Genomic DNA, 13,460 nt, shown 5'->3' with positions numbered 1-13,460 from the left:
TCCTGCCTAAAGTGATGTACAGATTCAATGCAATCCCTATCAAAATACCAACAGCATTCTTCAACTAACTAGAGAAAATACTTCTGAAATTCTTATGGAACCACAAAAGACTCTGAATAGCCAAAGCAATCCTGAGAAGGAAGAATAAAGCGGGAGGAATTGCACTCCCTGACTTCAAGCTCTACTACAAAGCCACAGTAATCAAGACAATTTGGTACTTGCACAAGAACAGGCCCACAGACCAATGGAACATACTAGATAGCCTAGATATAAACCCAAGCATACATGGCAATTAATATATGATAAAGAAGCTGTGGATATACAATAGGGAAATGACAGCCTCTTCAATAGCTGGTGTTGGTAAAACTGGAGAGCTACACATAAGAGAATGAAACTGGACTACTGTCTAACCCCATACACAAAAGTAAACTCAAAATGGATCAAAGACCTGAATGTAAGTCATGAAAACATAAAACTCTTAGAAGAAAATATAGGCAAAAATCTCTTGGACATACACATGAGCAACTTCTTCATGAACATATCTCCCTGGGCAAGGGAAACAAAAGCAAAAATGAACAAGTGGGACTATATCAAACTGAACAGCTTCTGTACAGCAAAGGACACCATCAACAGAACAAAAAGGTATCCTACAGTATGGGAGAATATATTCATAAATGACATCTGATAAGGGGTTGGCATCCAAATTACATAAAGAGCTCACGTACCTCAACAAACAAAAAACTAATAAGCCTATTAAAAAGTGGACAGAGGAGCTGTACAGACACTTCTCCAAAGAAGAAATTCAGATGCCCGACAGACACATGAAAAGTTGCTCCACATTTTCTCTAGTTAGTTGAAGAATGCTATTGACATTCTGATAGGGATTGCATTGAATCTGTAGATGCTTTAGGCAGAGAAATGCAAATTAAAACCACAATGAGATATCACCTCACACCAGTAAGGATCGTCACCATCCAAAAGACAAACAACAACAAATGCTGGCGAGGATGCGGAGATAGAGGAACCCTCTTACACTGCTGGTGGGAATGTATACTAGTTCAACCACTGTGGAAAGAAGTATGAAGGTTCTTCAAAAAACTCAAAATAGAAATATCATTTGACCCAGAAATTCCACACCTAGAAATTTACCCTAAGAATGCAGCAGCCCAGTTTCAAAAAGACATACGCATCCCTATGTTTATTGCAGCACTATTTACAATAGCCAAGAAATGGAAGCAACCTAAGTGTCCATCAGTAGATGAATGGATAAAGAAGATGTGGTACATGTACACAATGGAATATTATTCAGCCATAAGAAGAAAACAAATCCTACCATTTGCAACAACATGGATGGAGCTAGAGGGTATTATGTTCAGTGAAATAAGCCAGGCAGAGAAAGACAAGTACCAAATGATTTCACTCATCTGTGGAGTATAAGAACAAAGAAAAAACCGAAGGAACAAAACAGCAGCAGACTCACAGAACCCAAGAATGGACTAACAGTTACCAAAGGAAAAGGGATTTGGGAGGACGGTAGGAAGGGAGGGATAAGAGAGAAAAGGGGACATTACAATTAGCACACATAATGTAGCGGGGTGCACGGGGAAGGCAGTATTTAGCATAGAGAAGACAAGTAGTGATTCTATAGCATCTTACTACACTGATGGACAGTAACTGTAATGGGGTGGTGGGGACTTGATAATAAGGGGAGTCTAGTGACCATAATGTTGCTCATGTAATTGTACATTAATGATACAAAAAAAAAAAAACCACTCTGTACAATAATCTGAGAATATACTCTCTTTGCAGGCACATATGGAAGATGTATTTAAAGTGTCTTACTCCTTGGGCATAAAGCAATTCTCATCAAATCAGAAAGATACTAAATAAAAAGGAAATCAATAAATAAAAGGTTAAATGTTTCAGTTATTTTAAATGTATTTCTAAATAACATGAATCACAAATCATAGCAGGTATCTGAAAATATTCATAAATGATCATAAAAAATACACAACAAAAATTAGGAAATGGGGTTCTCTATCCAGATTACCACTCTAGGCTATTTGACCAGCTGCTGAAGGTATTGACAACTGACAGCTGACTCATCCTCAGCTCTCTGCTTAAGGTTTTGATGCTTCCTAGGGCCAGCCCATACCCACTGGTTAATTGATACAGGTGTATAAGGCCTTAACTGCCCTTGCCCCAGTTTGAGACAGCTATAAAAGATCAACCAATATTCAGAGCTCTCTGCAGGACTGGCTAAGGACTTTGTGGAACCTTCACCTCAACCCAATTCAACTTCTCTTTCTTTCAGTCCACTTTCCTACATTTCCCTCATGCACATTGGTCCCAAGAGTATTCCATAGTCTGCTCTCAAAGGAATCCAAGCTGTGACAGAGTAATGTGAAAGACTATTACTGTGATCTTGGCAAGAGATGACACTAGTTTACAGAGAGCAGTAGGAGAAACAGAGAAGTCAATGAATTCAAGCTTCATGCAATGATGCACAAATTGCAAAAACATACATGAAATATAATAATGAACACTGAATCATGGAAAAAGCCTCATGGTTGATACCAAATTGAGGCCTCTCTACTTCCTGCCTCTGAGACCCCTGACACTGCAGATAGCAGACCTCCATCAACCTGAATATTCCCTGAATGAGGCTGACATAGAACAGAACACCTTCCTACCCCATAACCAGACCAATGGCAAGTGAACATGTCAGATAAATAAACAGTATATCTTTGTTGTTTAAGGTCACAGGAGAAGGGCAATAATAATGGAGAATACCAGAGCTCTGATCAACTAATAAAACAACTGCATAGACACAAATAAAAATGAGCACATCATTATTTTCCCAAGAAAGTATAATTCAGAATCTATTGGGAAATTTGGCTGCCACACAACATTTGGCTACACTGAAAATTTCCCATTATGAATACAAAGAAGATAGTTTAAATTCAAGCAATTCAGGGAAACAAATTCCATTATCAATGTATTACCCATGTTGTTTTTATCTGGTCATAATTTCTGCTCTTTGTTCCCTTTGAGTAACAAATTAGTTCTAGTTTAGTTTAATCATTATCAATTTAGTTCTGGTGTACCTTTTGGGCTAGCACACTTCAGACTAAGGTGCACATTTGCATCCTAACTTTCTGGGATCTCAAATTATCCAGTGACTAAAATGTAAACATGTGTATGTTGCAGCCCAACTATTCATCATTCACATCTGCTACTACTACAGATAAATGTAATCCCCAAAATAGATGCCTGTAGGTGATCGTTATTACCACTGAGTTTTTCCCATTGCAAAATGAAAGAGTGTGATGTGGGCACAGGATACTTTGCCTTTCCTAAGTTGGCTATGCATACACATAAATAAATAACTGTATGAAAATATTTAGTTTACATAAGAATGAACCAATATTGTACACATAAAGATACTGTCAAGATGTGTTATAAGCTAAAGTAAACCAATAAATACCTAACATTATTTGTTTTGATTTGGCAAAGAAAGGCTATATATTATACTTTTAGGAAAAATGGATCTTGTCTACCTATTTCCCTCTACTCAGCAAACAAAAAATACTAGATACCTAACTCCGTTGGGGGGCTCAGAAATCAAGCACACATCAACGTTCAGGTAGACCAGAGTGGAGAGGGTTCACAAACATGAAGTTTCCAACAAAAGCCAAAAGACTTGATGTTTACGCATTACTGTCTGAACATAATGCAGAGCCTTTCAATATAAATAGAAAAAAGAAAAGATATGCAAGAATGAAAAGCAGTAAAACAAGAGAATGATGATGAAGGACTGAGAGGAACAGAAAGAGGTAGTGGGAATGAACATAATATGATAAAATACAGAGAGAATTAGTGAATGTGTGCTTAAACGCAGCATGTGAAGGTAGGAGTAATAAAAGGGAACATTAAGTGCCCAATAACAGTGGCAAAAAAGAAGAAAAGGGATCCAGAAGACATGTTCCCATCCCCCAGGGACTATCACTCTGACCACAAATGCCCACATTGCTTCCAAAATAGGTGAACAGCTAAGTAAAAACCTCATTTTTAAATGAATTTCATAAAGAATGAACTTTTTCTTCAACAAGACTTTTCCTTAGGCATTTCTTATAAATCTTCTACTGAGGACCAAATCAGAAAATAACAAGATGTAAGATTTTTAAGAAGGTATAAACTGTAACATTTTTCCAAATGTTTCTTCAATATATCTTTAGAGTCATATACCACACGTGAAAAATTTTCTAAGCAACATGAAGTAAATAGAAGAAACAGAAGATTTCAGGGCTTAGCCAAGTATTTTTATCCCTCTTAACTATGAACAATTTGTTCTTCTTTTTTTAAAAAATGAACAACATTTTCCTAATGTTAATAACATGAGAAAAGGAAGATGGGAAGATAAGACCAAGGAAAACAACCAGGACACCAAGGGGAACCCCAGTTCCCAGACCCTCGTCAGTGAGAGGCCAAGGCAGTCTGAAAACTAGTACCAAGAAGAAACAAGCGCGAGAGTCTAGCTGGCAAAGACCATGAGGTGTCACCATCCTAAGTTACTGTGAAGGCAAAAAGGTTCAGTAAGAGATACGCATATTTGAGTCTTAGATTCCTAAAAACTTTCATTAGTCCAGCCTCATTTATCCAAGAACAGCCTACAAGAATGGGTAAGTAGTAGTCATTAACAAGTACATACTAAATTTACTTGAATAATCCTACATTTTTTTAATCTAGTTGCTGTGAGTTTATCATGGTTTACTTAATATATCTGCTGCCGGGAACCTCCATTATCGAAGATGAGGGGCAGAAAGTGAGAAAATTATTGTCGACTCATGGTCCAAAAATATTGTGAAAACAAAACTTTAAAATGGGTGATTACTTTAATTCATTTCCATATTTACATATACATTTCTATTTGGATTCATTCATTGACTAACCACTTGCTGCTGAATATGTTATGTGAAAAGCATTGTCTTAAGTACTAGAAATACCAGGGCAACTAACCCACAGTCAATTTTATTATGAAAGAATAACTAAATGAACATAAAATTGTCTGCAGAGATAAACAGAATGTATTTAATGCAGAGAATCCCACACTATTTTAAGAGAAGAGCAATACATCAAGATAATTCAATAAAAGGGGCAGGGGAGTACTTCCTTATCAAATGAAGGCCCACAGAACAAGGAACACACCGTGTAAGATAATGCTCCAGTTTGGTATTACTTTCTCCTCTCCTTTAAAAATTATTAATAACTCAATTGTTCACTCTTTCACTCTTCCTTTTACCAAATAGTTTTTAAAAACGTGTATTCTTCTATTCTTGGGTACAGTGTTTTATATATATATAATTTAATTGGTTTATAGTGTTTGTCAAGATCTCTATTTCCTTATTGATCCTCTCTGTAGATGTTCTATCCATTATTTAAAGGGTGGTATGGAAGTCTCTCACTATTATGGTAGAACTGCCTATTTTTCCTTTCAATTCTGTCAACGTTTTCTTCATATATTTTGGGGTCTTTGCTGTTAGGTGCATATATATTTATAATAGTCAATATGTTTATAATCGTCAATATGTAATGTCTTTGTCTCTTGTAACAGATTGAGACTTAAAGTCTGTTTTGATGGATATAATATAATCACCCTAGCTCTCTTCTGGTTACTATTTGCATGGGGTATCTTTTTCCATCCTTTCATTTTCAATCTACATCTGTCTCTGGATCTAAAGTAAGTTTCTTATAGACAGCATATAGCTGTATCTGTTTTTTATCCATTCTGCCAATATCTGCCACAGTGAGATATTGCATACACACTAGGATGGCCATAATATTAAAAAACAAAGAAACAAAACAGGAAAATAACAAGTGTTGGCAGGATGTAAAGCAATTAGAACCCTCATACATTGCTGGTAGGAATATAAAATGGTTCAGCCATTGTGGAAAACAATTTGGTAAGTCCTTAAAAAGTTAAACATAAAATTATATAACCTAGCAATTCCACAGCTAGGTATATACCTAAAAGAATTGAAAATAGATACCCAAATACATGTACATGTATGTTCATAGCACACTATTTACAACAGTCAAAAGGTGGAAACAACTCAACTGTCCATTCATAGGTGAGAAGATAAACATTATGTGGTATATATATACAAAGGAACACTATTCAATCATAAAAAGGAATTAAGTGTTGATACATGGTAAAAATGTGGATGAACTCTGAAACATGACTAAGTGAAAGAAAACAGATACAAAAAGTCATGCTATATATGGTTCCTTTATGAAATATCCAGAATAAGTAAATCCACAGAAACAAAGTAAATTAGTGGTTGCCATAGAGATGGGGAAATACGGAGTGAATATTTATAGATATAGTTTTTTGGGGGGATAATAAAAATATGCTGGAATTAGACAGTGGTGATGGTTGTGTGACCTTGTGAATACACTAAAAAGCACTTCATTGTATATTTTGAAAGGCTGAATGTTATATTTAAATCTTATCTCAATTTTTTTAAATCTAAATTTTAGTATAGAAATTTAGAACAGGTTGTCTCCAGACCTGGAAAGTAAGGACTGACTTGGAAGGAGTACAAAGGAACTCTCTGGACTGACTCTCTAGAGTCCAATATCTTGGTGGGGTTTTAGGATATACAGACTATGCATAGATCAAAATCAGCAAAGACTTAAGATTTATTCATGTCACTGTATACAAATTTTGCCTCAAAATAACAAAATCGTATACAAATATTGAATTCAATTAATGACATGTATCTTAGACTTCAGTGGTATGCATACTGATATCCATAATGTACTCTGAAATGCACCAAAATTAATATGGACTCTCAAATGGATAGGTAAGTGATAAAACAAATTTAGCTAAAGATCAATAGCTGAGTCTTCGTGTTGGGTAACAATGTAAGTTCTTTCAAAACATTGTATGATTGTAATTTTTTCAAAATACTTTGAGGAAAAAGTTAATGAACAAGAAAAATACTCAAAGTTTATGAGTACTACGCAGATACTTACAAAATGGTTATAAAACACAAAATGACCAAGTGGCAATATTAGAGCACCTCCTCTTGAAGACATAACATTTAAGGCAAAATATGAAAGGCTACAAGGAGCCATCTACATTAATATATCAGCAAGAGTATTCCAGGCTTCCCTCCCAACCCCCAAAACATATTCTAAGGCCTTGAAGTTTGTTGTGTTCAAGAAAGCCAGAGTGAGTGAAGTACATTAGGCAAAAAGGGAGTGATATAAAATGAGATGGGAGAGAAAGGCAGGTGCCACATCATTTGGGGTTTGTGGTCAGGGTAAAGAATTTAGATTTTATCTAAGTGCAATGGAAAGCCATTAGAGGGTTTAAAGCAGGTATGGGTATGAGATGGGATGTGTCCTTATTATTCAGACTATAAAATATCACACTGCTGCTATGTGAAGAATGGCTTTGAAGTGTTTAAGAAAAGAAGTAGAGAAACTATTGTTATAGCTCTGCAAGGACAATGGTGATGGGGAAGAGAGTGTTGGTAGTAAAGATAGTGAGCACTGAATATGGGAGATATTCTGAGCGAACTGACAGTATCTATTGATAGACTAACAATAGGTTGACAGGGAAAAGGCACCAGGATAGATCTTAGGTTTTTAGCTTTAGCCACTGAGTGAATGGAGGGACATTTACTGGGATGTATAAACAGTGGGAGAAGCAGGTTTGGAGAACGGTGGACCTGAGGATCAAAAAAAAGTTTTAATTGGGCATGATTTGCAATTGTGAGAAAGACGGGCAAAAGTAAAGAAACAGAATAATATGGAAGTCATTAAAAGACAGGTTTTAGATTTACAATTTCTTTTCCTTTTAAGGATCAATTTTGGTTTCATTGTATTAAGGACCTTTGATCAAGTAAAAAGATCAAACTTTAATGCAAATCAAGCCCACTGATTACTGCTGTCTATCTCTGGGGTTAAAGATAAACTGGGGATCAAGAGCTTTGTATCTCCAAAGTTGGAGAGTCAAAGGAAAAAATCAGGAGCGAGACTGAGGGAGACAAGGAAGACCAAAAAACAAGTGCATAGATGTAACATATTAAGTCTTAACTGTCTCTCACCCCGTCATTGATAAGAGGCTGTCTGCTTCTTTAACTCCTCATATAACATGCTCATGCGCCTTACACTATTTTACACTAAGTAGTGACTCAAATTTTAGCTCTCATCCTCTAATCCCATTAGTTTAGCTGAAGTATAATGAAAAATCCATGGTCCTTGGTGCTAAATGAACCTAAATGTAAAGCAGGCCCACCACTCAGTAGCTCTGTGACCTTGAGCAAATTACTTACCATTTCTAATCCTTAGTTTCTTAAATGTAAATGAAATAATTAACCCAAGAATTAGCATTAGAAATAACATTCACAAAGTGCCCGCTTACAAGGAAAAAATGCTCTATAAACAAGAGCTGCTATTATGTAAAAGCACCTAATTCATCAGTGCTCAGTGCACTTAGTTTCCTCTGGCGGCAGATTCCTGTTTCCAGAAAACTGAAGACAAGAGAGAGGATGGAGCCACAAAAAAGATGATCAATTTCATTTTCAGGGCGTAACACAATGAATTCAAACAGAAAAGTCTACGAATAGGTATGACAGATGGACAATCCGCAACTTAGAAATGGAGAGGTTCGAAGGTCTGATTATAATTCAGTTGTTTAGAACTAAAAGCATGCTTTCCCGTGGAATCAATGTTCAATACAACTCTGACATGAGCTCACAAAGGCCCATTGAAATCATAATGTAGTTAAAATGTTATATATCTCAATAAAATTAGTAGAAAACAAAATGGAAGACTCACCAAACAATACAGAAAACCAAGACACTTTAATAATAGGTAATTTCATTTATTTTAGAAGCTGGCACCTGTAGGAAAAGGTTTTATGGGAAGTTTCCTTGGTGGTTCAGAAAGGGCTTTTAGGGAAATTCCAAAAGCTTTTACAAAGCCCAGGACCCTGGTTCTTTATTATGCTTTATTTCAACTCAAATTTTATGGTTTCCCTTTCAGCATAGGTGAACACCAGCACTCTTACAGTTAATAGCCATGGTTGCAATCATTTCTTCCACAAATGAGAAGGAATCATTGGGGAAGAATTAGAAGATAGGAAAGAGTCATAAATGACGTGCCTAAATATAAAGAGCCTTAGATTGAATTAGGTAACCTCAGTAGAAAACTGAAAAGGGGTAAAGCACAACATTAAAATATTAAGGGAAGAAAGCCCAGTGATGAGAACTGGCCAGAGTATCTTCATGATTAACTGGTTACTTTAACGGTCGCAGATTAAAAAAAGAAGAAAAGGGCAGAAGAGATGAAAGCAAGCAAAACAATCTGCAACCGGCCAGTTATGCAAAGGAATTGCTCAGAAGTTGAAGAATCATAATTCAAAATGTGGCACTGCCACTGTAATATAAGATTTTCATCTAAACCCTCTAAATTCCTCCAAATGTACCTACATAAGTAGACAGTGTTGTAGTAACAGAATTACTATCCTGTTACGCAGGTAATAGCAACACCATCTAAACCAGAAAAACGACTTCTGAAATCTAAAAGTAGGCAACAGAATAAAATGAAAATCGCTTTAGGAAAGTCTTCCTCAAAAGCCAGCAGGATGCTACATGCCTCTCAGGCTATGAGGAATGCCAGTGATTTCAAACCACAGACAGAAGCTTTTGCTTTTCTCCATGAAAAACGTCAGTTCCATGTAGTCCAACTTATTCAGCAATCTAGCAAGTCTTCCTGTGAAGTAGGGAAATGTTTTTTGAACATGTTGATGAGTCTGAAGAAATGATTAATGAAAAGATGTTTTAGTCAGATAAAAGAAGGCTTTCTAAGTCTGGTCTTAAGTCCAGGATCTCTATCAGTAAGAGAAATATTTGCAAAACAAATAAACATAAAACACACTCAACAATGAGCCAAACCCAAATAATTTCGCCAGACCCAACCAGAAACGAGATGCCACGAGCCCAACAGCTTTTCAGATCACTAAGGAACCGCCAAGCTAGCTGGTTCCTATTGCAAAAAATTTACTTTTGACTAATGCAGGCAGCCACTTTCAGATCAATGAGATATTTCTACAGATCACAACTATGTAACAAACACTGCCAAATCGAATGCTCCCCAAATGAACAAAATAATTCTAAATAATCAATCTTAATGAGAAAACAAGACTAAAGAAATGTTAATGTGGGACATTGAAAAGCTTGGTCCTATCAGGTAAGGGACACTAAGTAGATGCTGTGGATTCCTGACCACCAAAGAACCGTCTAATTTCTCTTACATATCTACAAATCTCTGTCAAATGTATGTAAATACTAATTCCATTAATAAAACTATAAAGTTATTTAATAGCATTGCTCATCCATGATAACAGAACGCCCTCATATATTTTCTTAATAAGCAGATACTGAATATACAATTGTCATGAGTGCCAAAAATATTTTTGAAAATAGATGATGATAAACACTGCCCCAGTACAATATATCTAGAACAGTCAAGTAAAACACTCAGGAAAATGTCCTTCAGTTCATCTTTTACTCCCATTTAAAATATTCAGTTCTAATTTCTCACAATCTATTTTCTCTTTCCTGGCAAGATTATTGATATTGAACATCTTAGGAAAAGGTGAAAACTTGAAGAACTTTGTCAAGTATAGTATCTTAATTTTAATCATACATGTCCTTTAATAAGCTGCACTCAACTATATACATATAAATTCACATCACATCCAATCTCAAGAGTTAAGACAGTTCCTTCTTTCAATTAACCAGTGACTTCATTTTAAAAAAGAACTATAATTAAAGTCAAATTACTCTGTAAAGTTCACTTTAACAATAGAAAATGGTCATTCAGCTGATAAATCCTTCCAGAGCAACAAGTAATTGGAAAAGTAAAACTATAAAATATTTGCTTATTGGGAATTATTATTACATGTTTACTCCACCGTATCTGCTGAAAGACATAGGAATTCTACCAAAGTTAATTTAAGAACTTACCAATTTCCCTTGCAATTCTGACAGCTTCATCTACATCCTGGAAAAGCAGGAAATGAGACTCAACATTAATCCCAACAGCCATTGCACAATGTCTTTAGGGCAGTCATATATTGCACTACTGTCTCCTCTGATTCATTTAATGTCCAATTTTACAACCTTCTAACTCTTTTCATTCAGAGAAATGTAAAATTAATACCATAAGTGGAATGTAAATTCTACCTCATCATTATTATATTAAGAAACTCAAAGCAGGTTGAAATGAGCTGGCAGGAAGCACTACCAGAATTACCAAATGATTTGGTGCAGTTGCTGGAACTTAATGGCAGAATTTAGATGTTTACAATCAATACCGAATCATAAATCAGATCATTAAAGCTTGTCCACAGCCTACTCGTTTCTGTCCTTCTGATATTTATGTCATGTTTTCCTAGATTCTGTCAGCAGGGGGAGTTGATTCTCTATTGTTTGGGAGGAACTCAAGATTTTCCAGAAATAAAGTACATTTCCGGTATCTGCAGGAATTGCCAATTCTCCCCCCAACCCCACCACCACCAAATTTGCTCTAGGAATCTCCATTGTTTTTTCTTTTTTTTTTTAACTTCTTCCTTTTTTTCGGGTACATATTTTATCTTTACCTTACTACATAACTTAAAACCTTAAATTCAACCAACCAACCAATGGGGGTAAATTTCCAAAAAGCCAAGGAAAGAAATGCATTCCAAAACAGTATAAGGTAAGAGTTTATGAATATAAGGATTAGTTATTGCTAAATATCAACCAATGTCACTAAAAGGACAAAAACTTCCCTTGAATCTAAACTATTTCATTGATCATTAACTCACCTAACACACCCAAAAAGAACATTCCTGATACATTTACTTACATAACAGTAAAGACAAAGTTGAAAAGGTGTTAAATGCAAGCCTCCTAGTAAATTTAACTTTTTTTTTTATAATTCAGTGACAAACTAAACTAGCACAAGGGATGACAATAATGTTTTGAAACCACTAGGGGTAAGAATACCTGAATTTTTAGAAAGTCACTAAAATATTGAAGTAAAGGCTGGTATTTTTTTAAGCTTTTAAGCTAATACTTTAAAAATGTCGAATAACCATGTCAGAATCCTCACCCAAAAAGGGGGGTGGCATGGGAGTTGGGAGGGGAGGGGATGTTTATAACTAGTTCGTTTATGTCTAAAAAAAAAAGTCTTCAGTACCTAATAACATCCCCTGAATACAGAGGTTGGCAGGGGAAGTTGTCAGAAAAATTTAATTTCCTTTCATTAGCCAGTCTGCTCCACAAATAGGTGCTTGTTAAGTTCAAAGCAGTCCTGAAAGCGACATCAGTTTTAAGTCTTTTTTTTTTTTTACCCCAAGCAGTCACATCTGCTAATGAGATTTTTCAAATAACAATTGTTTTCCAGTCAGAGATAAATCTATACCTCCCACTCCACTCCTCCAAAAAATCAAGGTTTACTGCTTTATTACACCTTACTGTTTTCGCTGACCCTACATTCTCCAAATTTTAGCTTAAAGGGATAAAAATCCATGAAAAGGGTCATTTAAGAATGTTAGTGGTTTCCACACACTGAGTTTGAAGGTTCTTTGTTCAAGCCAGTGACAGTTATTGGAGAATACTTCCCCTTAATAGCCTCTCTGTCAGGAAGTGTTAAACCTGCCAAATGCAGGGACAATTAGTGCCTCGCGAACAAAATACAGGAAGAGTGCTGGCTGAGGGAGACTGGATTATGAGAAGCCTGGAAGGAAACTTTTAACATGTCTTTTCTTTCAAATGTGTAATAGTATATTTGCAAAAGATATTCTGGGAGAAGATACACTGCTGTCTAAAAAGTTCATTACCTCGACAGAACAGCCAAATGTTAAAGATAATTCACAGAATTCAGTAGTCATATTTGTCACTTATATATATATATATATATATATATATATACACATTATGGATGTTATGTGTGTGTATAGAAAGATACATATTTACACAAAGCAAAACTTCTAAAAATGATTAAACTGCCACAAACCGAACACTTCTATAAACTGACACAAAACTCTTGTCTTTAAATCATTATGCTTTAAGTTTTCTTATTACTTACTGAAAAACAAATTCTATTAAATGAACTTCCAAGTAAAATCAAACTGCTTTCAAAGTTAATGTTTCACTTGTCCGTTATTCATTCCAAAATATTTCATTGAGGACACATTTAAAAAATACTAGACATTTAAAAACTCTTAGTAGTTTCAGCATTAAACTATTAAATATACTCAACTCTAATGTTCTTTTAACACATTTAGTTTTATCATCAGGCTATATAAAACTACTCTTCAAGAGATTTTTTTAAACCATACAGCCCCAAATTCAATGGCACACATATTAACACAGTGTACAGATAGAAAAAAATTTTAA

At 35.3% G+C, this 13,460-nt stretch overlaps 1 protein-coding gene across 6 annotated transcripts in view; it reads right to left on the bottom strand.

The window, feature by feature from the left end:
• PCCA (propionyl-CoA carboxylase subunit alpha) overlaps positions 1-13,460 on the bottom strand; it is a 358,555-nt gene that overhangs the window by 228,086 nt on the left and 117,009 nt on the right. For 5 of the 6 annotated variants that reach the window (XM_036893600.2, XM_036893604.2, XM_057494481.1 and 2 more), the window contains one exon: positions 11,043-11,079. The exons of the other annotated variant lie outside the window; for it this stretch is intronic. In XM_036893600.2, coding sequence (XP_036749495.2) covers positions 11,043-11,079 — 37 coding nt within the window. The remainder of the gene's footprint in view (positions 1-11,042; positions 11,080-13,460) is intronic. 6 annotated transcript variants of the gene reach the window in all.

Source organism: Manis pentadactyla, chromosome 17, assembly GCF_030020395.1.
Source record: "Manis pentadactyla isolate mManPen7 chromosome 17, mManPen7.hap1, whole genome shotgun sequence".
Classification (NCBI taxonomy): domain Eukaryota; kingdom Metazoa; phylum Chordata; class Mammalia; order Pholidota; family Manidae; genus Manis; species Manis pentadactyla.
Note: the sequence above shows the minus strand (reverse complement) of the source record. Positions and strands in the feature narration are given on the sequence as shown.